The sequence below is a fragment of the Falco naumanni genome, chromosome 3 (assembly GCF_017639655.2).
Source record: "Falco naumanni isolate bFalNau1 chromosome 3, bFalNau1.pat, whole genome shotgun sequence".
Classification (NCBI taxonomy): Eukaryota; Metazoa; Chordata; class Aves; order Falconiformes; family Falconidae; genus Falco; species Falco naumanni.
In genome coordinates, this window is record NC_054056.1 from 11679847 (window position 1) to 11706465 (window position 26619).

General features: G+C 49.9%; 2 protein-coding genes across 2 annotated transcripts; both read left to right on the forward strand.

Annotated features, from left to right (window-relative positions):
* The first annotated feature begins 5056 nt into the window (after window positions 1–5056).
* On the forward strand, window positions 5057–16139 carry LOC121085890 (protein-arginine deiminase type-2-like). The gene is made up of 16 exons (XM_040588988.1): window positions 5057–5275; window positions 6761–6947; window positions 7028–7097; window positions 7272–7333; window positions 7421–7538; window positions 8159–8284; window positions 9072–9250; window positions 9429–9532; window positions 9714–9825; window positions 9904–10011; window positions 12302–12453; window positions 12725–12869; window positions 13949–14042; window positions 14873–14958; window positions 15132–15260; window positions 15649–16139. The coding sequence occupies exons 1-16, from the start codon at window positions 5184–5186 to the stop codon at window positions 15880–15882; spliced, it is 1998 nt and encodes a 665-aa protein (XP_040444922.1). The 5' UTR covers window positions 5057–5183; the 3' UTR covers window positions 15883–16139.
* Window positions 16140–16356: 217 nt separating this feature from the next.
* Window positions 16357–26570, forward strand: SDHB (succinate dehydrogenase complex iron sulfur subunit B). Its single transcript, XM_040588997.1, has 8 exons — window positions 16357–16476; window positions 17611–17738; window positions 19021–19106; window positions 21123–21259; window positions 21578–21694; window positions 23931–24032; window positions 24235–24357; window positions 26350–26570. The coding sequence occupies exons 1-8, from the start codon at window positions 16402–16404 to the stop codon at window positions 26425–26427; spliced, it is 846 nt and encodes a 281-aa protein (XP_040444931.1). The 5' UTR covers window positions 16357–16401; the 3' UTR covers window positions 26428–26570.
* The last annotated feature ends 49 nt before the right edge of the window (window positions 26571–26619 follow it).

Below are 26619 nucleotides of genomic sequence, written 5' to 3' on the forward strand. Positions count from 1 at the left end.
GTCTCCACCTCCACCACCCAGCAAGCTGCCGCCCTGCTCAGGGAGATGGAGGTGATAAAGCAGCCCCGGGAGGGGACACGGGCAGCTCCGGGGAGGGGACACCCAGCAGGGGGGCAGAACAGGGTGGGTAACACCCAGCCATGCCCCAGGATGCTTGGCAGCAAGCTCTTTCAGGGTTTATTCTCACTTTTTTATTCCCTTATAGCTCCATGTAAGGACTCCAAAGCTTAATGCATTAAACATTTTTACCTCCTGCTTTAGGGCAACGTGGTTGTTTAGGGTTATTACAATACACTGTATCATTAAAATAAAGCATTTTCTTTAAAACAACCCAAATTTTCCATCTAGCTTCTCTACGAGTGACTCACAGCCTCAGCTACCCCATTAGGGCAATGCCCGAATAAAGCCTAACAAAAGGAGATGTTTGTTCAGGTTGGTCCTTCCCATAACAACTCCCGAGGAGCACGACAGGCAGAAACGGGTGCAGGGAAAACTGGTTATTTGGCATGCAGGGAAGGGGAAAAAAACAAACAAGAACAAAACAATAAGAGGCTTTCAATGGAAATTAAAAGTTCTCTGTGTTTTGCTTGGACATTACCTTTCAGGGGAACTGGGGTTTTTGGGGCATACAGCGAAGCTCCCATGGGAAACATCCACGTCACTGGAAGATGTCATCTATCAGAGATAGTCATCTCTCTCCAGGCCATCCCAGGAGGTTTTGCCTGCCTGCAAAGAGGGAAACCAAGCGAGATTAATCTTGCTGAAGCCAGAAAGGAGGTCTCCACCACTTTTGGGAAAGGAGGCAGCAGCTAAGATGGAGGAAAAAGGCAGTGCAGGGACAGAGAGTGCACCAACAGCCCCATCGCTGCAAGGTTTGTCCACGTAGCAAGGGGGGACGCAGGGTAATGTGGTCATGTTAGGGATGCAATGGGCAGGACAGGGCTGGAACCAGAAGAAATCCAGTTTTGTGAGCAGCAGGACCCCTTGCAAGCCCAAAGAACCTCTTCTAAGCTTGGCAGAGCTAGAAGGACTAGGCCTCACCACTGCACCGAGCTGCACGTCCTTAGCCGGAGGAGCAGTGACCTGCACACACCTTCCCCTGCAAGATCAAACCAGCTGCTTTAAAATATCTCCCAGCCAGTCTACATTAAAGGGCTCCTTCTGACTTTAATTGCAGCTGAAAAAAAAAAAAAAAACAGCACTGTGTCTCAAACACAAGAACAGTTTTAATAAGATCGTGGGAGCCTGCTTGAGGTGGCCAGGATGCTTAAGTGGGGAATGCTAGTGGCATTTCCAAGCTCTCTAGGACCTTGCCTTGCTTGGCTTGAAATTTCAGATAAAACCCTGTTTCCCAAAATCCAGCACAAGCCAAACTCCTCATGGTAACAGACTTGTGAATTTTGTTGGTTCTCAAGGTCCCTCACAGAAGCACAAGCCTTCATGCACCCCTAAAACCCTTCGAGCTGGGGTGAAGCAGAGCTGGCACAGTGGGCAAGGAGCTTGCTGCATCCTCCAAGGAAGAGTCTGGCCACGGCAGCATCTCTACCAAAGAGAGCTGCAAGTTGGATTTCCCACTCGTGGCTGCTGGTCACACTGGTTTGGACTGGGCATGGTGCTGAGCTTGCCACCTGCTGTGATTTTAGCATCGTATCCTGCTCAGCTGGTTTGAATCCTGTGCCGGACAGGGAACACACCTTAATCCCCACGGGGTCAGGCTGGTATGGTCTGTAATCTGGAGGGGGGTGGAGGATAGTGGTTTCAGGCTCCCAGTGAGCATGAGGGCTTCAGCAGAGGGTCTGGGAACATGTGCTTCTCCAAATCCACCTGGGATCACACCTGTCCAGAAAGGATGGAGAGACAGTGCTGAAACCTCATCTTCATTTTGGGTTTGGGGTTTTTATTCAGCAAGTTTAGTCACGACACATTTTGAGCCACCACGGTCACTGCGGATGCTCACTCAAGCCCAAAACACCTCGTCTTCATTGGGTGGTACCTACACTCACTCCTTCTTCCTCCTCCACCTGCTATTAGCACCAACATGCCTGTGCACAGGGAGAATGACGATTTTAAGTCATCTGGCCCATTCAGAGCCGAGTGCTCCTTCCTAATAACACCTTGTCCTGAGAAGCTGCTATTAAGATCCCTGGTACACAACAGACAGGATCCCGCCTCTCCATCAGATTGTGTGAGCTTGGTCAGACTTGGTTTTTGGGGCTCACTTCATCTTTCTCCCAATTTCAGCCTGTGTCTAGCCATGATGGAGCTAGGTCCGACCCCCCAGTGCTCCCCCAGGAGCCCCATTAATAGCCCAGACCCCCTTGGGGCGTTTCTTCTCACCCATCCTGCACCACCACTCTGTCAAAGAAAGTTTGATAATCTCCTTAAGCTGATAATTATACCTCATTTATTATTCTGCATGTGTAATTGCAGGCATAAGAACTTTTAAGAGCCATGTCAGTCTAATTACTTGCAATAGGGCAAGACATTGAACCAGTTATCAAGTCCCACTTGGGTTTGCATGAAGTTTTTCCTTAGGCATGTAGCTGTAACAGCAGGGCAGGAGCATCCCAGGCAGGCACAAGTCCCCTCTCAAGGACCTGCATTCCCCATCCCAGTTGGAAGCCAGAGAAGATGGGCAAGAGGCTAGTTTGGACCAGCAAAAAACGCTTTTAAAGCTGGTAAAACCCAACAGAGATTGGTGCCAGTCCTGGTAAAACATCCTGGCTTTGCAACCGCTTTGTCCTGGGTGAGAAAGCACCAAAAATCCCTCTCCATCTTTTCTTCTCCCCAAAGTAAAGGTGTCTGCCTGGCTTGGAGAATTCATACCTGGCAATCCAAGAGCAAAGCACCCCATAAAACTGCTTTTGCCTTCCGGGGCTGGAGTCATGCACGTACCCCTGTGCTTGCCCTGCCCACGCTTTCCCCCGGCTTTGCATCAAATTTGCTGCCCTATAAATATCTCCCTCACCGGGGCGAGCTGGATGCCTCTTCCATAGAGAGCAATAAAGCCAGAGGTGGGCTCCACTTCGCCCCAGCTCCTTCATCCTTGCTGGTGGGTTGGTTTCGCCTCCTCGAAGCTGCCTGCCTCTTCCAAAATAAAGCCAGCGCAGGCAGGAATAGGCAGGAACAGGCAGTGCCTCATGGCTCGATTGGGATGGGCACCTGTTTGCACCTCCTAAACACGAAAGGTCAGCTTGAAAGGACTCTGTCGGGGGAACATTTCCCTCCTACTCTTTGCAATAAGGCACGTGCCTGCTGGCAGGGAGCCACAAAACGACCCCAAACCCCCTCACCAAGCACCCATGGAGCTTAAAACCCCCTTGTACACACCTGCTCAGTCCTCCTCAGGGAGGAGATGCTAGGCGATGCGCACGTGAAAACCCTCAGGAATGAGCTCGCTGGGGCTGTTTGCAAGTTCCAGCACTGGGATCTGTTCCCAGGTCCTCGAAATTAGGGCAGGCAGGGATCCATCAGCGGCGGGGAAGTTTATGCAGAGCAGCTCCTAATCTGGCAGATCTGATTTTTTAAAAAAACAGAGAACTCCTCTGACCAGATTGACTATAGCCACGAAACCACGAGCCTCCAGACATCTACATGTATATAGATATCTATCTATCCATATATACACACACACGTCCTGTGATGGTTTACCATGTCTGATAGCACAGCGTAGGTCCTGCATCACAAACAGCACTTTTGACTCCTGAAAAATCCTGTTCTTGCAGCATAAACTGAGGTTTATTTAGCCACTCCTGGGGGGAGTCACCCAACCCATCACTGTGATGGGGACAGGCAGGTCCTTGTACTTGCCCCCAACACCAGATGCAGGTATGGAGATGGTGCCTCAGCCACCTCTTTACAGTGTGATTGCCCCTCTCCTTCGTCCCCAAATGAGACATTGCAATGGGTGGGTGCTTTGCCAAAGGCTCTGCAAGAAGGATTTAGTATTTTCCCCACTGCTGGCATAGCTGCAGCAGCTCCATGAAGACCTCCAGAGGCTTGCAAAAACCCCAAGAAGCTTTGAAAAAGCCCCAAGGCTTGCAAAGACCCCAGAAAGCTTACAAAGACCCTACACAGCTGGCAAAGAGCCCCAAAAGTCTCCAGGAAGTTTGCAAAGACCCCAAAAAGCTTTGAAAGACCCCACATGGCTTGCAAAGACTAAACCTGGTTTCCAAAAACCCCAGGAAGCTTGCAATTGTGCTCAGCAATGCAAAGTCCTCAATCACACTTGATGAGGTCACAGCAAAAAAAAACCACCAAACTACAGATGTGAAAGTGGATTTGAGCTTATTTCCTACAGCCCAGCCACAAAGAGAAGAGAGCACTGAAAAAGAAAAGCCCGAAAGGGATATAAGTAGGGAACATCAACCTGAACATTTCTGCTTCTCACTAATTACTTGTGGCTTCTAAAATCTGGGGCAGAAGTTTGGTTTTTAAAATGAATATTTAGCTTGATGTTAATAAATAATGCAAACACCTGCGTGGGCAGCAATTGCTCCTGACATGCTCCACTGTAGTGCAGGGTGGCAAATGGCAGGTTTGTCATGCAAAACCACCTCTGATTTCTCCTCATCAGCAACTGGCTCCCCAGCTGCCCTTTGAAAATAAGCACGGGGAAAAGAACAAGGGGAGAGTCCTGTTCTAGCCTAAAGGCTGGGAAATTGTATTTCTTCATCTCAAAGGCAGCCAGAGCTTTTCCCTAGAGAGCAAAAACAAGCGGATACCCAACAGATGCAAACACCAGCCAAAACCCAAAGCACTGCAAAATCATCTCAACGTTGAGCTGCTCATCCCTGTTTGGGGTCAGGGAGATGCTAGAGGGATGGGGAGTTGGGGACAGCTGGGGGAGCTCCTTGCACAAGGCTGGGAGCCAGCCAGGCTTTGGGCCAGCTTCCCTCCCTCTCCTTCCCTCCCCTTGGAGATCATTTTCATGGGGCTTTAGAGGGTCCAATCCAACTGCCCCCTCCCTTCGGACAGGGGTGGAGGCTGCAAAGTTGTCATCCCAAACTCTGCAAGCTCCAAGAGCTGATTGATTTGCTCCAGGGCCAGAGGAGGAGGAAGGAGGTGTGCCGGGCAGGAAGAAGAAGCAGCTGGGTGCTGCCAGGGGTCTCAGCGCCACCCAGAGCAGGTGGGGAGCGGCGTGTGTGCCCATCGTTGGGGCATCCAGGCTGCTGCACAGGGAGATGCCAGGGGACCGCACACTCCGGCTGCAGCATGGGAACCGCATCGAGGCCCTGTGCGTGCTGGGCACCCACATCTCCGCCGATGTCTACAGGTGAGTGGGATGCCCTAACAATCCCTTTCCTCCTCCATCTCTGCACTTTCACCCTTCTTCTCCCCTTTACCCCCTGTTTAACCTTCTGCAAATTTCCCTTCCTCATTTTTCCTTCTGCTCCCTCAAAACCCACAGCCTTGACATTGTGATTTAATGCAATTTGTGGGCAAAATCCTCCCTGGGCTTTGCAAATCTACACAAGTCCCAGGAAAGCTTTGAGCATCCACGTTTGCATGATATGGTATTTACCCCAAGTCTGCAACAGCAATGGGTTTGATCCATTTGTGGTCAATAGATGCAATGTCAACTTGGAAAGCTGCTGGAGAGTGGAGGGATTAGCAGGAGTCATGGGGATGGACTGCAAAGGAGGGGATGTAGCTGGGAGGCAGGAGGAAAACAAGATCTAGTGACCAAGCAGTGTCCAGCGAAAGCATGCAAGTCCCCACAACACCAACCCTGCTCCCCTAAAACAAATCAAGTGCTGTACTTCAAGATAATTATTCCCCCAAAGGAAAAAGTTTAAAAGCTCATTTCATGGTTAATTCTGGTCTTTGCTGCTTTTGCAAATCTTACCCTTGATATTCAAGCCAAGCAGCACAGTTACAACTCACTTGGCATCTCTCCAGGTCAAATCTCCTCCCAGTGGGATTCCCAAAACCCAGAAACAAGGAAACCAAACCAGTTTTTCCATGCATAATTAAATGTAATTTAACGATTTAAGAAACACCCAGGCAGCAGCAAATGAGCACTTAGATTTCCTCTCCCTCTCTCTGAAACGGGCACAGGTTTGGTGGGGCTATCAGTATTCCAAAATCCAATAAATGATGCTGTAACGGTGATACAGTGTGAACTCTCGGGTGTCAGCAGCATGCATGCTCAAAGGGAGCCTGCATCTCAGGAGCTGCAAGCAGCCCAAAAAATAATAACCCTGGAAAGATGGGGAAATTGGGGAAAAGGAGCCAGAAGAGGGGAAGTGGATGTGTGGAGTGACTTGGGAAGAGCAAGGACACATCAGACTGGGAGTGGTGCTACACTAGCTGCTTCAGGTTTGGATAAAATCACTCCGAAAATTAGAGTTTCCCATGGTAAAGTCTCCCAGCTGGCTTGCCACACTGTTATGATGAGCTGTTAAATACCTGGTTTGGCTTGGTTGGAAAATAAACAGAGATTTCTCTATTGAAGTGCAAACTCAAGTTCAGTTCCAGCAGCACCAAGTGCTTTCTTTGGCTGTGATAATTATAGATTGTAATCTGCACCAATGGCTATGAAACCAACTCATTTTACTAAAATAGCATGTTCTGCCCTAAAAAACCCAAGACACTTTAAGCATTCCTAGGCAGGGAGGAAAGGGCAGAAAGGTACAGCAGTCAGCGTGGAGACGCCAGCATGCCCAGTCTTGGCTGTGTTCTGGGCAGTGAAATTAGTTGCAGTGAGAACCAGGTGGTTTTGAGATAAACCTCTAAAAATACAAAGCATTTTTGGCAGGGCGGCCCCAGCTGGGGCAGCTTCCTTCAGCGTGAAGCACACAGAAGGGGTGAGCATGGAGGTGGTGTGCCAGGGCCAAGCAGAGGTCGTGTCAGCCCCCAGCAGTGGGACACGGTGGCCACTGGATGAGGGGACAGTTCTGAGGTTCAGCATGAGCCAGGCCAGCACCGAGGTCAATGATAACAAGGTAAGAAGTGGGGTGCTGGGCTGTGGGACCTCCACAGAGGGAGAGCATCCTTCCCCAAACAAGCATCTGGGGGTTTGCAGGTAACTGTCAGCTTTTACACAGACGGAGGGCAGCCCATCAACCAAGCCGGGGTCTTCCTCACTGGCATCGGTGAGTATGAAGGCCTACTGCAATGCAGCAATCTGTCTTCACCCCCTCAGTCCCTTGGAGTAGGGTCCTGTGACGTGGGGGAAGAGACGGACCCAAGTTTGCAGGGTTTGGGGGGCTTTTGCACTCACCCAACCTTGCCTTACCCTGAGATGATGGTGGGGTCTGTCCACTCAGGGATCTCTCTGGATGTGGATGCAGATCAGGATGGCATGGTGGAAAAGAACAACCCCAACAAGGTAATTCAGCCTGTTCCACGGCACAGAAAGTCCACAGGCTTGCAAGAGCCTGAGCTCGCTAAGCTAAGCCTCAGTGGGGTGTTTTAGGCAAGCTGGACCTGGGGTCCTGAGGGACACGGGGCCATCCTGCTCGTCAGCTGCGACAAGGAGAGCCCCTTCACTCCAGCATCAGACTGCAACGATGAAAGGGTGTTCAACAAAGAAGGTAACACAGCTTTAAAAAAAAAAAAAATCACATAAAGCAAAAAATGCTCCATTATTCCCCCTCTTTAACCTTTTTTGAGATTAAATTTTGCTTGGGAACCAGCTGCCCATGAGCTGCTTTCCACCAAGCTGCTGAGTAAGCTTCCCACATGGGAATTCATTTTTTTTTAATGCCGTGCTAACTAATTGCGGTCAAGCAGGGGCATGAAGCACAGCCAGAAAAATAGCAGAGGTGCCACTGACGGCAGAGCTCAGCCCAGGGTTGCTTCGCACGGGTGAAAGGAGCTCGGGGCAAGGCATGCGGCCGGCAGCCAGGAATACACCCGCCTGTTCCTGGAAAACTAAAACCACATGGAACTGGTGCCCATCAGCTTTTTGAGGCCAGAGATCAACTGTGGCAGGGCTATGGGGGGAAAAAGAAACGGGCATTTGCTTCAAAGCACAAGCCACGAGCTTTGCTAGCAGGACCACGGGTTGTTTTTCCAGCTTGCAAAGGCTGGTAGCAAAGGAAGAGCAGATTTCTTGGCATGGGAGATGCAAACCCCAGGAGGGAGCATGCAAGTCAGCCAGAGCTGCATGGTGCAATCACCCATCACTCAAGTTTTTTTGTTTGCAACCCAGATTTGCTGGACATGTCTCGGATGGTCTTAAGGACCGAAGGGCCACAGCGCTTGCCCCGGGGACACGAAATCATTCTCTATATTCCTGTCTCTGATGCTGACAAAGTTGGAGTCTTTTATGTGCAGAGTAAGTTCTTCCTCACCTCCTCTCTTCTGCCCCTTCCTCCTCATTTGTAGTGCTCTTGAGATCCCTGCAAGCTCTTTTCTTGTCCTCTCCATGCTCTTCAAATGGCACTTCTAAAGCAAATCATGCCCTCGGCATCCCTTCTCCAATTTTTTTCCAGCATTGAGTATTCTCTCTTCTCAATTAATTGGAAAACTTTGGAGATCAACAAGCAGAGGCACAGTGCCATAAAGCCATTTATCCAAGGTCATCCAGCAAAGGAGTAGTGAAAAAACAAAAAAAACCACACATGTGTCCTGATACCCAGATGTTTTATCCATGATGGCAATATGCTCTAGGACACATTTTCCCTTCCTTGTTGTGGGCCCAGCAATTTATTCTCTGGGACCAAAAGCACTCATCCAGCCCCAAAACATGCCATTAAGCAGCCTGGCCTTATCCCTCCATGCAGGAGCAGTCTGTCAGCAGGAGGGCTGGTGGCAGTCATCCCATGGTAGGTCAGATGGAGGCTACAAGGGCAGAAACACCACAAAAACATCTTCCCCATGACTGCACCATTCAAGAAAAGGCCAAGACATTTTTCCTCACCCTTTTTGTGCATGACCACAAAATTTTGAGCCCCTTAACTCCTATTTAAAGGTACTTCTGCCAGATGAAGTTGCATCTACCCACAGAGATGGAGAAGCTCTAGCACACAGGGATTGTGGTACCTCCTTGCACACAAGCAAAACAGACTTGAAACCATCAATGAAGTTTTGGAAATTGCCCACTTCTCCCCTTTTTCTTGCAGATCCCTTCTGCAGGCAGCGCTACATCCACGTGCTGGGCCAGAGGAAGCTGTACCACACCGTGCAGTACACTGGTGGGGCCACTGAGCTTGACTTTTTCGTTGAGGGGCTCCGCTTTCCTGATGACACCTTCTCTGGGCTGGTCTCCATCCATGTCAGCCTCCTGGAGACGCTAGCTGAGGTCTGGGTGCTCCAGGGAAGGGGCACAGATGGGAGGCTGCAACAGCCCAAGAGGCATGGAAAAGGGGAAGGGGATTGAATGAAGAGCAGTGCAAAAATGACCTCAGGGGTAGGGTATTTAGGGGGAATAGTGGTAAACAGGGTGTGGAAAGTCCCTGATTTCTGCTTGCCTCCCGCAGGGTATCCCACATACACCAATCTTCACTGACACAGTAGTGTTCAGGGTAGCACCATGGATCATGACTCCCAACACCTTGGCACCAGTGAACGTCTTCGTCTGCAGGTAAAGGCCAAGGGATGATGCCTTCCCAGCCAAATCAGCATCAGCCCCACAGTCTCCCTGGAGGTCACGGAGACAGGCTGGGGTGGTGATGGGCAGAGGGAAAGGCAGCTGCCTGCAGGGGATGGGATATCCATCCTCCAACAGCCCTTCATCCCCTGCCTCCTGCCATCCACTTTCCCAGCATGAAGGACAACTACCTCTTCATCAAGGAGATAAAAAACCTGGTCAACAAGGCAGGCTGCGAGCTGAAGGTTTGCTTTGGCTACATCAACCGTGGGGACCGCTGGATGCAGGTAGGTGGGCACCAGAGAGAGGGCAAATCTTTCCCTCCCTGCTGATGTGCCCCATGCAGGTTTTCCTCCCTTCTTTAGGATGAGATTGAGTTTGGCTATACCCACGCTCCCCACAAAAGCTTCCCGGTGGTGCTGGACTCCCCTCGAGAAGGAGGGCTGGAGCAATGTGCCATCAAGGAACTGCTGGTAAGAGCAGGACAGTCGCTTGCATTTCCTGAAGAGCAGCTTGCAGGTTTTTATGCTTAGCCTATTTCACCACTCCTAAATCACTACTTGCACTTGGCTCGTTGAAGACCCTACAATGAATTGCCTAAAAAAAATGAGAATTTAACACCTCTGCATGCAACTGCATGGAGATACTACCCCATCCACTTCCAGCTGGGAGTATACCAACATCTCCCGCAAACCAAGGATCAGAGCCTAATCCACATCTCAGCCACACAGAAAACCTTTTATCCAGAAGGTGCTGGACAAGAGGAGAAAGGAGGCGCTCACTCCTCTGGCAACAAAAGACTCTTGCCAAGCTCTGGGATAGGACTGGATTTCTTCACCCTGAGTATCACAGCAATGGGCTGGTTTTTCCTTTCCTCCTCTAGGCCTGCAAATACGCAGCAGCTCCCAAGCAGGAGAGGAAAGGAAAGCACGAGAGGGGTCAATTTACTTCCTCGGAAGAGGACAAGATGCAGCCAGCTGCCAAAATCATCCCTGTGGGGCTTCTTTGCCAAGGCAACGGGCCAGCCATGGGCAGGGCATGCAAAGAAAGCTGCCTGGGAGAGCAGCGACCCTGGCCAGGGCATTTTGGGAGATCCCAGCAGACAAGCATGGGAGAAAGATGGATCGAGTGATCCCTTTGAGATATCACCATGCAGAATGGGCAGGACATCCCCAAGTAGCCACCAAATCTCTGCCCTGTACACCCAGCCAGGCCCTGACAGCAACCTCAGCCCTGGTCGTCTCTCTTGACTGTAACAGAAGAGGACAGTTCACTTTTTTTTTGCTGCATGTCACTTTGGGGAAGGTTAAGTACTTTCAAAGGCATTGAAATAAATAGTTCCTCATGCCTGAAACGAGCACATGCAGTCCTAGATTCATCAGGCAGGATGGGAATAGCATGCTGATCCGCTCCTTCGCAAATTAGCCAGGCAACCGCTCCTATCTGCCCTCTTTAGGAATTGCTTTGCTTCGTATTTAGAGAAGTAATTTCAGCCTTTGGAGCTACTAACACATTATACTCCAATTTCTGCTTGAAGCCTCCTCTAATCCCCACTCCTAACTTTCCAATCTCATTTTCCAGCTAGGAATATTTAGTCAAATGCAACACACACAGGTCCTCCTCTCACCCAGCCAAACCCTAAGCCCCTAGGACCCCATGCCAGGGAAAAAGGAGACGAGAGGGAATTAGCCCCTCAAAATCAATCTGGAACTGATAGGACTTGGATGCAACCTGCAAACCTGGGATGAACCAGTGCCTTGACAGTTGAAACCATACTGGCTCTGTGGTTTATTAAACTGAAATAAGCTGAGAGCAGGTGTTTCATGCTCAGTCCCTACCGCAGCACCCGGGGAAAGGATATGACCCCCAGCCATCCTCCAGACATGCTCCCCAAAAATTCATGCGGAGCCTTGGGGAAAGGCAGGCCTGCTGCATCCTCTCTATCCCAGCTTCTCCAAACACCCTCAATGAAAAAAAAAAAAAAAAAAAAAAAAAAAAAGCAACTCCTAGATCAAAGCCATACACCCTCAGGTCTCCCTGCTCATTTTTACCAACCTGTGTATTTGGTTTACCCCTATGGAAACTCAACACTAGCGAGCGACGGGGCTTTAATGCAAACCCAACAGACACCTGATCTGCTGTGAGCTCCAAGCCCATACTGACTTGAACCAGAGGGCAAGGACAGGTTCAAGGCAGGATTTTTGTCCCACTACTGCCATTTTTGCCTTGGTTTTAACGTTGCAATCTCTCCCTTAGGCCTTTGACCCTGACACATCACAACCAAGGCTTATTTACCACCGCATGCACAACGCCCTAAATCCCAGATATATCAGGTCCTGAAAATCAGGGCTTAAGTAGGATTCAAGTGAAGTTCAGCCCTTCAGGTGGCTCTTATGCCTGGAGCGGACTTACCCTCAGGGGCTGAAGTTCATCTAGCTCAACAAGAGTCATCCAGATCCTCAGCTTCAGGGCTACACCAGCACCTAATTAGCTTAATGCAGACACTTAAATATCGGCTGTGGGATAGCAGAGAAGATCCCTCCCCAGCTGTGCCCCGGCATTTGTCATTTATTACCAAGACCAGAAGACCCTTATCCTCTTGCCTTTCCTCTCTCTAGCCTCTCCCCACCCATGGGCAGCCTCCACTCTTGATATTTTTACCCACTGGAGCAGGTATGAGCCCACAGCAGGAGAGATAAAAAGCAAAGATATGGAGGCAGGGGGAACTTAGGGCAAAGCCCACAGTGATTTCCATTTCCTTAGGGCCCCGACTTTGGCTACGTGAGCAAAGAGCCTCTCTTCGAAGCCACCACCAGCCTCGACTCCTTCGGCAACCTGGAGGTCAGCCCACCTGTGACCGTGGCAGGGAAGGAGTATCCCCTGGGAAGGATCCTCATCGGCAGCAGCTTTCCCACGTAAGAGATGGGAAACCCACATGTATGGGAGCAAGGGAGCCACAAGTGTCCCTAAACCTCATTAAAATAATGTTAATGGGCTTAATTAGCCATTCCCTGACCAGCTGTGAATATGGTCCTCTGTGGGGCAGGTGCACCCAACCCCAGTGCTCAATCTCTGCCTTCACATTTGCACCCTTCTTTCTTTCCTCCACCTTGGTAGCAATTTATGTGTATGTACATATTAATGCATAAGTATTTATTCCCCCTCTTGGGGATATTTCACTCCCAGATCTGCAGGGAGGAGAATGACCAGAGTGGTGCGAGATTTCCTCTATGCCCAGCAAGTGCAGGCTCCCGTGGAGCTCTACTCTGACTGGCTGTCTGTGGGCCACGTCAACGAGTTTGTCAATTTTGTGCCCACCTCTGACAAAAAGGTACTCCAAAACCCCGTGCTGTTTCCTGGTTTCTCTTCCAAGATACTAATCCCATTGAGGCACCTCTAGGGAAAACCCCAAAGGTCATCTGTTTAACAGTCCCAGCCAGTATTTTTTTTCGAGTTTTCACCCTGCCCCCAAAATGAGGGCTCTGAATGCAAAAAGGGACTTACTACTCTAACAATCAAGACAGACAGAAGAAAAAAAGGTGCCAGCAAAGGTAGCCCAGGAAATTTAAAGCTCAAGATTCCCAGGGCTGGCCAGGGCTCACAGCTGCTCAGCATCCCCCAGATGTTTCCGGAAGCTAGCTCTTTCCTCTATCATAGCTTTACTACTTCTGAAACAAGACTTTTCCCACTAGGGGCAACTATGCCTTGACCTGGATGGCTCAGAAAAGGAGTATTCATGCCCACTTTTGCCCTCTCCAGGGCTGTGCTAAGCCCTATAAGAGATACCATCAAGACTGCAACAAGCAGCCTCCAGTGCTCCACCAAGGAGCAAGGAAACCATTTCTGCTGGTGGGAAGCCAGCCAGGATATGCATGGGGCTCAGACCCCAGAAATCCACAATTCCCATGAGATTAGCTTAATAATGACTTTTGACTGCTTCTGATGAAGTCAGAGCACAATTATTCCCTTGTTCCATCCCCCCCTGCATTGCAATGCCAACCCAGAAACAAAAAAACCCAACAATCCAGGCAGCAGTAACATTCCTCACCCACCATCTCAGCTCACTCAAATCTCCAACAACCACCCTCCTGGGGGTTTATATACCCCACCTGGGGTGGGCAGGATTGGACACAGCTGCAGCCAGGCTGCAGTTTCCCCTCCCTGCCCCAGCAGCAGTTTAAGCCCTCAGGGTCAGTTTGGAGGGTATTTGCCAACAGCATAAATCACCAGACCTCATTCAGATACAGCCCCTCAGCACTGCAATAAAAAAGGCAATTAATAACAACAAAAGACATCTATTTTTAAGAGTTGAAGCTTGGATTCCTTGCAAAAATAAGTCCCTGAGGTCCCCCAAGGCTTCAGGTAAGCAAGCCACTTTTGGTGACCACTCTCCCTCCTGTCTTGCCCCAGCGATTTCGAATGCTGATGGCCAGCCCCGCGGTGTGCTACAAGCTCTTTCGGGAGAAGCAGAAGGAGGGCCAGGGCGAAGCCACCATGTTCAAAGGCAAGGGGACAGTGGGCAGCTTCAGCCGAGCTTTGATGTCAGCTGAGACATCCAGAGCCACCCCACCAAGCAGCTGGCCCGAGGGCGGCAGGGCCTGGCCAACGTGCGGTACTGGGGGGAAGTGGGGACCTTTTCCCACCCAGCTGCCCTTCACAGCTGGCAAGCGGGATGCCTGCCCACCATACCCAGCCTCCTCAAGCCCTATTTTGGGAAAGCGAGTGGGACGGGAGGGATAAAGCCCTCTGCACAGAGGGGATGCTTGCTTGGTGGGATGGAGCATCTCTGTAAATGCCAGCAGAGCTCCAGCACGGCGTGGGACAACTAGGGGCTCTCATGTCACCCCAGATTAGCACCATTTTTTCACGTTTGCCCTTCCCTCCATGCAGCAATGACATTTTGATTGCTAGTTTGGGCATCCTTTAATTGGGGTTTTAAACATCATCCATCCACGACAGGGCTGGGGAAAGGTCTCCCTGCCTCCATAGTCCTGTTGGGTCACTGCCACCTGCCCGGGACCTGGCTGTCCCCAAACAAGGGGTGGCCTCCATGGAGGTGGCAACTCGGGTTTTATGGACCTGAGTGGAGAAATTTAGCAGGTAATGATTCCTGTGGGCAGGAGGATGGAGGACAGGACCTTTCCACTACTCTTTCCAGTGGGCAGAGGTTTTCTTCCCACCCAGTTTCCCAACAAACCAAGAACTGGGACTCCCTGTAGCCTTAACACCAAGCTCAGGAAACAGATTTTTGGGGACTTTTTCCACCTCCATACCATGACTTAAGCCAGGCTTCTGCTAGCACTGCTTCATTTTGATGGGGGTTTGCATTTCTAGGCTACTCGGGGGCAGACACAAAACGGGTCACCATTAACAAGGTCCTTTCCAACGACATCCTGGTGCAGCAGAACCAGTATGTCCAGGTAATAACCAATATTTCCAGTAATAACTGGTATTTTTTGCAATAACTTCCCCAGGATGGTACAAACCTTTAAGGGAGGTGTTGCATTTTGGCTCTCCTCCTGTGTAAGATGGTTTTGGGGGCCATGCACACCTGTGTCCCCCTGCTCAATGTGCTCTTCTCCATCCCCTCCAGCGCTGCATCGACTGGAACAGGGATGTCCTTAAGAAGGAGCTGGGGTTGACAGAGGAGGACATCGTTGACCTGCCGGCCCTCTTCAAGCTCGACAAGCAGGGCAAAGCTGTGCCGTACTTCCCCAACATGGTGAGGGGCGTCGCTGCTCCCCAGATCCTCTCCAAAAAGCAGTTTATTCAGTCAAGATGAGTCCCCAAAGTTGTCCCTAAAAAGCACAGTATTTACTTCTGTCCAGAAATAGGAAGTATCTCCAGCCAGGCTCAGATAAGCCCAGGTCTACCATAACTTTGTGGCCTTGTGTTGCTTGAAGTGGGATCAACCTACATAGCTTTGAGGTAAAAAACTTTCAAAGCGGTGAAATTGCAAGGCATGGGGCTCGTCCCTGGAGGAGGGTGGCTGCAAAAAGTGGCATTGACGCTCCATTGTGTGGTGAGGTCGATGGAGGAGGGTGGCCAGCAGCTTTCCTTCGGCTTCCTCAGTCCTGACACTGCTGGGTTCCCCTTCTGTCACCCCACAGGTCACCATGATCATCCTGGCCAAGGACCTGGGCATCCCCAAACCTTTTGGCCCCGTGATGGGGGGTGAATGCTGCCTGGAGCAGCGGACCCGCTCCCTCCTGGAGCCGCTGGGCCTACACTGCCGCTTCCTCGAGGATGTGGCCTCCTACCATGGCAGGCTCGGGGAGGTCCGCTGTGGCATCAACGTCCAGCGGCGGCCCTTCACCTTCAAATGGTGGCACGTGATGCCGTAGTGAGGCTTGCACCTCAGCCCCCGGTGGCTTTTTCAGTGTGTGTTGCTTGCAATTCAGTTAATAAATAAATTTGCTGTGAGGAAAGAGGCTGGAAATTAAATAACAGACGATAATTGTGAGAGAAAGAGGGGGAAGCCCTCAAGGGGGTGAGGCCAAGGGGATGCCATTTTGGCCCTCACCCACCATTTTGCCGTGCCTGGTGTTGGGGCAGGTGGGAGGGTCTCTGAAAAAAGAATAAAGCCTAGAATTAACGGAGGGACGCGCTGAATTCCCTTCTCCCCCAAAAACCGGGGGATCCAGCCATCCTGACCGCGCCATCCCGCCTTGTGCCACAGGTCCCGCCACACGCAAGATGGCGCCTCTCCTGCGGCCGCCGCCGCACCCAAGATGGCCGCCGCGCAGCCCCGCCCCCTCGCACCGCCGCGCGCTGTGGCCGCCCAGCCCCGCCCCCTCGTACTGCCGCGCTCCCGTCTCCTTCCGCTTCCGGGTGGAGCGGGGTCGGAACTGCGCAACGCCAATATGGCGGCGGCCGTAGTGGGAGTCTCCTTGAGGCGCGGCGTCCCCGCGCGGCTCCTGCGGGCCGGCCCGCGGCCGGTGAGGGGCTTAGAGCCGCTCTGCCCCGGGAAGCCGGGTGGGGGCCCTCGGGGGAGGCCAGAGGCTGAGAGCTTGTGGGGCTGGAGGGGGTGTGAAGGGGGTTGGGGGATGAGGAGGGCTGAGATGAGGGAGGGGTGGCTGGTCGGCGGGAGGGGCTGTGAGAGATTTGGGGGTGGGCAAGAGGGGAGGGAGCTGGGGGGCAGGAGAAGGTGCAGAGAGAGGTGGGAGGAAGCTGGGGGCCAGGATGGGGGTGCTGGGAAGGAGAGGGGGGCAGGATGAGGGTGCTGGGAGGGAGGGGGACCAGGAGGGGATGCAGAGAGGGCTGGGAGGGAGCTGTGGGGCAGGAGGGGGTGCTGGGAGGGAGCTGTGGGGCAGGAGGGGGTGCTGGGAGGGAGCTGTGGGGCAGGAGGGGGTGCTGAGAGTGGACTAGGAGGTGGCTGAGGGGCAGGAGGCATTCCAGGGTGGAAAGGGGGTTCAGAGTAGGTAGGAAAAGGGGGGCTGGGCTTAGGGGAAAGAGGCTGTATGAGTGGGGTGCTGGGGAGGGTCTGAGGGCAAAAAGGAGCAGGAAGGGGACTGGGGAGGATTTAGGGAGAGGTTGACAGGAAACTGGGGGCGCAGGAGGCCCAGAAGGGGATTGGGAAGAGATGTGGGAGCAAGAGGAGCAGGGATGTAGGGTAGTTTGGGGATCAGAGAGTGGGAGCATGTGGCCCGGAGGAGGAAGGAGCTCCGGGGGCAGTACTGGGAGTATGTGATTTGTTGGCCTGGAGCTGGGTAGAGACACGGCTGGGAGCTTCCGAGGGCAGTTTTGGGGCAGGGAAATTCTTCAGGGCTGTGGAGGAAGGAGTGTCTGCAGGCACAGCAGGAGCACCTGTGGGCTGCCATTTAGTTTTAGGATTATCTCCTGCCTCATGGAGGAGGGAGCCCCAGGCCACAGGTGGTTGGGGGTGGGGGTGGGGAACGCTGCTGCGGCAAATCCTTGGGAGGAATCTCCAAAAACTGTATGAATACCCAAGTACAAAGCAGTGATGGGTCCTGCAGCTCTCATCCTGAACATGCAGCCTCAAGTCATTTTTATGCCTGACTAAAAGCCACCCCACCGGGCCTAAGGGCTGTTTTGCTGTTGTTTGAATACAGATGTGTCGGGGAGCGCAGACAGCAGCTGCGGCAGCGCCCCGTATGAAGAAGTTTGCCATTTACAGATGGGATCCCGATAAGCCTGGGGACAAGCCCCGCATGCAGACATATGAAGTGGATTTGAATAAGTGAGTATGCGCCATTAGAGAGAAGCTTTGCTGCCAGGCAGGTGTGCTGGGGCTGTGTGTGCGTGCAGGTTATCCTGCAAGTGATAACAGGGGGTGGTTGAGGAGCAGTTGAACCGACAGCTAAAGGTGTCAGCAGTCTCATTAAGCTTCAGGGACTGTTGAAACCTTGTTGGAGTGGTGAGGAAGGTGGTGTCTCGGTTGTGTTGCAGAGCACCTTGTCCTCAGCACAGGTGAGATCAGTGTTAATTCCTCATAAAGCAAATCTTACTATGATTGTGTAGGATTGTATTTGCTTCCCTCACCTGTTGGTGCTGTGTGACAAATAAAACTGCACCATGAATGCTGGTGTCTCAATAGCTGTCAGCAGTAAAATGATTGCTTTGTTTTGTGACTTCTGTGAGGTTTTACCTATGTCCCTGGGTTGTGTTGAAGACTTGAAGGTGCTGGTGGGTTTAATAAGCTTAGGAAATTTTGGGGCGTGTTCCAGAAGGAGAGTGTTTTACATATAGCTCGCAGTCCCAGACCTAGGAGATAAGGTGGAAGCCTTATCAACTCTTCTCATAGTTTTCATCACAGTCACATCTAATTTGCAGGTCATATTAAATTTTTAGTAACCACTTGCACGCTTTGGTGTAGCTATCACCAAGAAGACTCTTGCTTCTTTGTGATTCTTTGAAGGGGTGCTGTCTTCCCTGTGGTGCAGAAATCTTCGCCTGGGCACATGTGCCTTGATTTCGCTGAGCTCCAGCTCCTGCTCTTGCCAGAGGAATTCACCTTGAGCCCTTTCTGAAAGCTCCAGATACAAAGCCGTGTGGCTCCTAACTTCAGATGCACATGATGAAGAACTCAAATTACTGTGTCTTTTGCACCAGTTAATAATTTCTGGGTGTTGCCCTGTCTGCTGTGTATAAAGTTACATAAGTTGTCCAAGACTGTTTGGGTTTGCGTGCAGCACTGCCTCTTGTGACTAATGAGAACAGGCAGACTTGTTAAAACCTGACCCGAAAGGAGAGAACCAGTAGTAAGGCACTTGGTTTTCAGTCTGGGCATCAGCAAAAGAAAGGGCTTCTCCTACCCTGACCCTGGGTCTGCTGAGGCAAATGGGTTGTGCTACTGATCAAGAGATCTTGTATCTTGTTGCCTGGGATTGGCAAAAAAAGTGTGTTGTTAATCGGAGTTGATCAAAGTCCTTTTCGGTGCTGCTTAGCTAGGGTGCTAAGACATCAAACACTGAGGCTGGGAGGGAATTATACAGGTTCACTGACTTCGTTTTCTGTTACAGATGTGGACCTATGGTGCTCGATGCTCTGATCAAAATAAAAAATGAGTTGGACTCCACTCTGACTTTCCGCAGGTCATGTAGAGAAGGTAAGAAGGATTTTCCAGCCTGCTAAACTGAAAATTGTCCTTGAACACTGTTGCTGACAGTGTACCTGTAACCACTAGAAAACTTGAGGGTGGATGGCAGCGTACCACTCTCATCTTCCAGCTGCTGTATAGGAAATACCTCAGTGGATCAGGTAGTAAAGTTAAACTGCATATTCACAGGGCACAATCGCACAACATATGAGCAGTATGCTTCAACAGCCCTAGTCGTTCCTGTTTCTGTCCTAATCTTGTTCATCTTGCTGCCCTGCAGTGATGGACTGCCTAAGGAAGTCTAGCAAGAGACACTGCGGCAGCAGGATTGAGGGGGCAGATGTGGTGAATGGGAATGAATTGTAGGGGCTGCTTTATCTAGTGGTAGTGTGGAAATAAGAAAGGGTGTAACTGGAAGAGTACTTACAGGACTTCTAGGAATAGCTTCAGGAATCTTTTTTTTGGCCCTTTGGCTAAGCTAAATGATTGATTGAGGGAAGGGCCATCTGGTGGTTTTACATTGCAGAGCAACTGGCTCGCTCTCATACAGGTACAAATCAGTGTGTCTAACTGCATTACAACTTACCTGTCCAGGTGACTTTCCCTGTAAAATATCCTAATTCATGGGTAATGTTAGGATGCTGAGCTTAAAATGATAGCTGTGGAAGTGCAAGAGGGGAGGATGCCTTTATGGATTGACTTTTGATTTAATTAGGTAGGTTTGCAAGCATGAGAAATTTAGGTGCAGTTGATGCCTAAAGATGTTTTGGCTTGGACCTGTATGAAAAGCAGCCTTTAACGCAGGCATTTCCTGTAGAATCTGCATAGCAGGTAGAGGAATGTCATATGGTGTGGTTGTTCTCGGTGTCTGATATTTAGGTAGCCAGTGCTGGAATTAGTTGCCCTTTGAGAACCTGAAGACGGATTTTTGAAGCTGGGCTGGTTCGGTCTTGCCCCTTTTTTACCATGCAGAAAGAAAACCAAAAACAACAATCATGCATTCCAGTTGCATACCAGTGGGTTTGTATCTGCAGTCCTGATTCCCTCTCCAGTTGACTGGAAAATACTTGTAACCATTTCTCAAGTGGGAGGAATAACCTTGTTCAAGTGCCAGCCTTCAGCTGGCAGCGAGGGGAAGGCCCATGCATCCAGTACTGAGGCAGACTGTCAGTTTGAGGAGCAGTGGCATTTCTCTGACTCATATCAATTGATATGTGTTAAATCCTCAGAAATTAAGAGTTTTGCCCTTGCAACATTTGTCATCTTTCTAATATGATGTTAGGCATCAGTCTGAATTGGATACCCGAGCTCCTGACCTGAGCAGTATCTGTGGCAGTTCTGCAGTGTTTTTTCTTATAAACCTTGGCCCTTCCTAGGCTTCATCTGATCTTCCTGTTACTGGGAGATCATCAGTGGTGTCATTTACTCCATTTGTTAAGCTATTTATATGCTGTTTGTTCTGGTGAGTGTCTGTCCTCTCACCTTTGGGAGTTATTGAATGCAGTCCATGGCACCACTCTGTCCTGCTGCAGGAGGCACAGAAAGAACCTTCTGTCTTAAGGACTTTAGTTTTGTGCTCCTGACCTTCATGGATGTTTTTGACCATAACTGTAGGGCCAATGGGGGATGCGTCTGGGTCTCATGTTATAATCTTAGCGTTAGCTGCTTCACATCAATACGAGCTTGTGCTTCAAACTGGTGAATAAAGCTGAATGTTTTCCCCACCCTAAGTAGCATGTAAAACTAATGAATGATGCGAAAGGGATGAGGTGTCCAGGCAGCTTGTTTGCTACTGTGGAAGGAAGCTCAACACTGAGAATGTGTTTAGGCTTTGATGAAAGTGACTCCCGAGTTTGTTCTTTATTTAAGTAGCAACATGTTTGGCCTAATGGCAACTTCTGGCATTTTCCCTGTCACGTACAGTTTCTTGAAGGCACCCCGGAGGCATGTTTGGGGCCAAGAGGATCTTTCTCAACTAGGATAAGAGGGTGAATTTCTAATGCTTTTACTCTTTCTCCCACTCAGGCATCTGTGGCTCTTGTGCTATGAACATTGCTGGCGGAAACACACTAGCCTGTATCAAAAGAATTGACACCGATCTCACCAAGACCACTAAAATCTACCCTCTCCCCCACATGTATGTGGTGAAGGACCTTGTCCCGGTGAGTGTTGGCCTCTGTCAGCATGCGACCAAGGGTGACAGCATTCCAGGCAGCGTGGGGTTCAGATTAGGCTGGAAGGGATAACGTTGGGATATGCCAACAGGATCGGGTCTCACAATTCACATGTTACTCCTGCTGGAGTTTTCTGGCTTGGGTGGGTCTGGGCTTCACAGCAGTGACTAAATCTGTCCTTGTTTGGAGGAATGTGGCAGGTTGAGGCAGAAAATGCCTTCTTCTGTTGGAGTGGTAGTAAATGTTCAGTCTCTCATGCGTCAGTTTAGCTTAATAAATGTGACCTCTTTGCCTTTTGATTCCTAGGACTTGAGCAACTTCTATGCACAGTACAAATCCATTGAGCCTTACCTGAAGAAGAAGGATGAGTCGAAACAGGGCAAGGAGCAGTACCTGCAGTCCATAGAAGACCGTCAGAAACTGGTTACTGCTTCTTTTCTACCATTGAAATCCCTTCCAGATAAGACGAGGGTTAAACGTTAACTTGCAGTAGCTTCTAGTTCCTGTAATGACAGAGCTGTCTGGTGCAAAACCCAACGTGGGTGGAATCTGCTCCCTGAAATGCAGTGTCATGGCATGCCTGCATTGCTAGGGGTAACGTTTGCTAATGAAATGCAGTCGCGGTTGTGATGGGGACTCTGATCTCATTTCCACTGTCTGCGCTGCGAGGCCATGTGTGTTTGTAAAAACACTGTGAAGGCTACAGGCTTGTAATATTCCAGTGGACAAAAGGCACTGCAGCTTATGCTGGCATGTAGGCTGTCGGGCTCGGCGCTGGCTGTCTTGTCTAGCTGTAGCATGCTAAGCAATGTTCTCGTGTTGCTGCTTGCTGGGTTTTATCGGCCCTAAAAAAACTAATGGCAAAAGCTAAACCCTTTTTGGATGTGGAGACACAAGCATGATGTGTTAGTGCAAGTCTTGGGATGTCTGTCTCGAGCACTGCTTTGTTTGGAGGGGCTTTTCTGGGAACGTAGTAGTGTTGCTCCAAAGTTTCTGCGTAAAGCTGGAGGGTGTCTGAGGAACCTTTTGAACAACTGGGGCATAATAGCTTTTCAAAAAGCTTATGGTGTGGGTAAGTTCCTTGTCTGGGTTTCCTCTGCTGCCACAGTAAGTAACATTAAAATCAGCAGTTTCTCTTCTGCCTCTGACCTGTCTTGGTGGATCCATCACTTCATGGTTGAAGGCTTGGCCTGTCAGTGCTCCGCTGTGGTTGCTGCTGCGGTACGGACACTGGGTAGGCGCACAGTGGGCAGGCAGCCTAGATTTTTGGCAAGTGGTAAGAGAGGTGAGTGTGACAGCGAAGAGGAAGGCTGATTAAAGGGGATTCAATGAAAACACGTGAGCTATGGTGACCTTTGAAAGTTTTCCATTATGTGTGTTTGCTGTGAAGCTGACATCCAATGAATAGACTGGTCATGTGCCCGGGATGTCAGCAGCACCATGCGACTGGCGCTGGGATGTCATGACAGCCGCAGGATTTTACAGTCTGAAAGAATCTCTATCCAAGGGCAACAGTTAGTTCTCCTGCACCACTTCATAATGTTATCTGTAAGGACTGAAGGGATTCTCCCTTCACATGGTTTTCATGAAGCGACATCCTTGAAATCGCTTTCAAGTAGAAATAAGCGAACCTAAAAGTGACTGCAAGATTTGCCTCTGTCTTTTGCACAACTCTTAAACTTGCTTCTTATCCCCCTGCTGAAGTTTCTTTTACTTTGAGAACAGCCTCTGTGCAAGAGAAACTTGCATAGTCAGCTGAAAAACTTCCACCTTTTTCTTTAAATTGTCAGACATTTGAAATGTTACAATTAGAAATAAGACAAATTTAGTAAGCCAGGTTAGGTAACTGACTTGCCTAGCTTTGGCAAGTCTTTGCAAAAGACTAATGTAGTAGACCTTTTACAACCTCCCAGGAGTTCTGGCATCGTGTATCTTTCCAAACTAAATTTAATAAGACCTTTGTCCCAAAACAACTTTCAGATACATAAATTAAGGCAGACTGAAATCTGTCTCTCAGCCTGGGGGGTTGACTGAGCTACTTGGAGATGGGAGACCTGCTCCTCAGTTTGTCTTCTGCCCAGTGTTGCTTCCATGTAGGTCTACCTTTCTTTTCTTTGGTGCCTGAAATGAAAAAGATCTTAATCTCTCTAAAAATGGTGAAATGGCTAAAGATTTGCACCGGTCCTGTTCTGTAAGTGCTTGGGGATCCCCTCAAAGCACATGCTAAACTATGAGCTCTGCTCCCTTGGGTTGCTGGGCGGACTTTGCTCTTTCTTCTCTTCTGTAGCACAGCCTTGAATTGTTCGTTGGTTATATATGTGTTCGTTAGCCACTCACTGGGACGGGCTGGAAGGAAGGAATGCTGGAAGATCAAGCAATTTCCATGGTAGTCTTCAGTTTTTCTCCCCCTGTTGTCACAGAGTTCATCGTACAGGTTGCACTGAGAGGATCGCATGCATTTTGTTTCAGAGGACCTGCATGTAAGAATTGCTTTCTTAAAGCAGTCTGCTTCAATGTAAGGTTTCTGGAGCCACTCTTGCAGCATGTCACTAGAGGGGAAAGTGCTGAGGGAAGCATGTGCTCTTGTAAACCCTCTTTAAAAAAGGCTTCGTCATGGATTTCTGGAGTGGCTTGACTGTGGTCTCCCACCCCCGTGCAGGACGGACTCTACGAGTGCATCCTGTGTGCCTGCTGCAGCACCAGCTGTCCCAGTTACTGGTGGAACGGGGACAAGTACTTGGGTCCTGCAGTACTGATGCAGGTAAGGACAGATCCCATTTGTCACGTGGGACTGCTGAGGGACTCACTATGTAAAAGAAATACTTGCGCACACAGGTGGGGTAGTATTACATAGTCCAGATCCTGGACCAGAATTCCTGAGTTAGGTGTTGCTTTTTAACATTTCACACTGATTACAACACCTCGAAGAAGCACTTGGTGTATCAAATGCCACTGACTTGCAGGCCTATCGCTGGATGATTGACTCCAGAGATGACTACACAGAGGAACGCCTGGCACAGCTTCAAGACCCGTTTTCTCTTTACCGTTGTCACACTATCATGAATTGCACAAGGACTTGCCCTAAGGTATGTGTGTCCTCCGTATGTCCCTTTTGGGGTTACTGGCTTGCTTCCAAGCGCCCTGTATGAAACCAATAGGAAAAAAAACCCAAAAAACACTTAGGTTTTTGTTTTCCTCGAGCTTGCCTTGGCTTGTTCGTCCTTTTGAAACACAGTGAGTTACCAGCGGTCGTGCCTGTGATAGTGACTGTACAAGGGGACGTGGCAAAGTATCACACATCGCAGGAACATCTCTTCCTCGTGAGCAAGACTTTGAGAATCTGTCTGTGTCCAAGATTTAGGAGTGTGACAGTAGGGCACTGCTCATGTGAGGGACGCTGCCAGCAACGGTATGGGGAAGTTTTTGTCCTGAGTAGCCCCGTCAGTGGTGTGAGCACTGTAATACACATAGCCCCACACAGTGCGACCTTAGGTGGTAGCAGCTATCCCTTATGTGTTGTGCATCTTGCGTTTTTGGCACCTTTGAGGGATGTGTTTTATGCTGATGTTCTGCTGTCAGGGTGTTTCCCAGATGGTTTGTTCTCTCTGGTATTTCTTCTGCGAACTGAGCAAGCTTTCCCAAATTGGAGCATGCCTCCTCTTCATCTTGCAACGACCTTGTGCCTGTTGTTGGGCAGACTATCAAGTTTTGCTTTCCTGCCAGCTGTGCTGTTTTCTAGCTAGCATTGGCTTGCACCTGGTGGTGGAGTAATTCTCCTTGAGCTGTGAAATAACATGAAGGCAAATTTTTGAGTGGATCACAGATGTGGGGAAGATGAGATGCTTGAGAACTGCGTTGATGGGTTTACCAGGAGCACTGCATGCTGATTTTTTTGTGTGTGTCTTTCTAAAGTGATTCCCTGACTATAGATAATTCCCCCTTTGTATAGGGAGCTAGCTCGTGATCCGGTGCCACCCATAGTTCAGCAAAAGACAAAGGTTCAACTTGAAGACCTGCTTGTATGTGGGAATGTATGTAGCAGTGGGGAATAGCGCTTGGTCTCAAGTTTTGAGACACATTTGTGGTTAATAACACGTTTCCACTCACATGCTCTAATCCTGGTTGGTGTCTTGATCAGCCCTGAAAGACTGCACGATGAGCTCTGCACCAGGGTAATTTCCTGTTCGTTCTCTGTCCCGCAGTGCTGCTGCTGTAATCACAAGGATACAGCAGGGCAGTTGTGATCCTTCTCTCATTTTGAGATTAGGCATGCTTGGTTTGGTAGCAGTGCTGCAGGATTAAGGGCCTTTGCAGCGTGACATGTGCCTATATTGTAGAAAAACCTTCTTAGGCAAGCTTAGCTGGCTTTTGTGTGAGGAGCATTTTCATCTTGTGAGTGTTCTTGCTCACCTAGCGTCCTCTGATACCGAGCGTTTTTTGTTTCAGACAAGGAGAAAAGCCACATCTCTTGTACTGTCACTATCGGGCTTCTACAAGGCAGTTCCCTCCCTCCAGGTGTCATCTCATAACACCTGTAAAAGCGTTGAATTGAGCCCTGCTTGAGCTTAACTAAAAGTTCCTATGGCTCAGACACTCATTCTTCTTTGATCCTCGCGTTGTTGGTTAAAACAAATCCTCCAAAGTCAAATGAGTGTTTTTCTTCAAGCAGTGGGAAGTGCTGCTGGCCCAGCCTCCAGGTAGAGGAGCTGAGCTCCCAGCACTGCGTCTCCACGCCGGGCTGGCTTGCTCTTCCCTTATAAATTGAGTCTGGAGTGCAGCAAACCTGCATCAGCACACCTTCACCGAGGGGCTTTGCATACCACAATAACCGCAGAGCTGTCCCTGGGTATCCTGTAACCTCCCAGCACTTGAAAGGGAGCCCAGTATTAAGCTGGACTCCAGCTTTTAGGCCGGGGGGGGGTGGGGGGGAAGGGGGAAGTGCTGAGCGCTTCCTCTGCCAGCTATTTCTATCAGTAGCAGCATATTTGTGAGTTTACTATGAGTTAGGTTGGGGCACAGAGGGCATGATGCTCTAACACGCTGGTTTCCTGAGGAGCTAACAGACTTCTCCTTTTTAGGGTTTGAACCCTGGCAAAGCAATTGCTGAGATCAAGAAGATGATGGCAACTTACAAAGAGAAGGCGACCGCTGCATAATGCTGTTCCCTAACTGGAAGTGTAACACACAGACGTGCTTTACCTGAAAGTAATTTATACCTGATTTAGCAAGAGAAGGTTCCAGCAGGAAGTTTGGCATTTTTCCCATAGGTTTGCACGTACAATAAATACTGTAAAAAGAACAAATAAGAATTGTTACTTTATTAACAACATTGAACTGATGCTTCTGCC

Coding starts and splice junctions, on each gene's coding strand:
- LOC121085890 (XM_040588988.1), top strand. CDS start 5,184: ATGCCAGGGGACCGCACACTCCGGCTGCAGCATGGGAACCGCATCGAG. Junction 7,098..7,271: donor GGTCTTCCTCACTGGCATCG/GTGAGTATGAAG, acceptor CTGTCCACTCAG/GGATCTCTCTGGATGTGGAT. Junction 12,870..13,948: donor TGCCCACCTCTGACAAAAAG/GTACTCCAAAAC, acceptor GTCTTGCCCCAG/CGATTTCGAATGCTGATGGC.
- SDHB (XM_040588997.1), top strand. CDS start 16,402: ATGGCGGCGGCCGTAGTGGGAGTCTCCTTGAGGCGCGGCGTCCCCGCG. Junction 17,739..19,020: donor TATGAAGTGGATTTGAATAA/GTGAGTATGCGC, acceptor TTTCTGTTACAG/ATGTGGACCTATGGTGCTCG. Junction 21,695..23,930: donor TAGAAGACCGTCAGAAACTG/GTTACTGCTTCT, acceptor ACCCCCGTGCAG/GACGGACTCTACGAGTGCAT.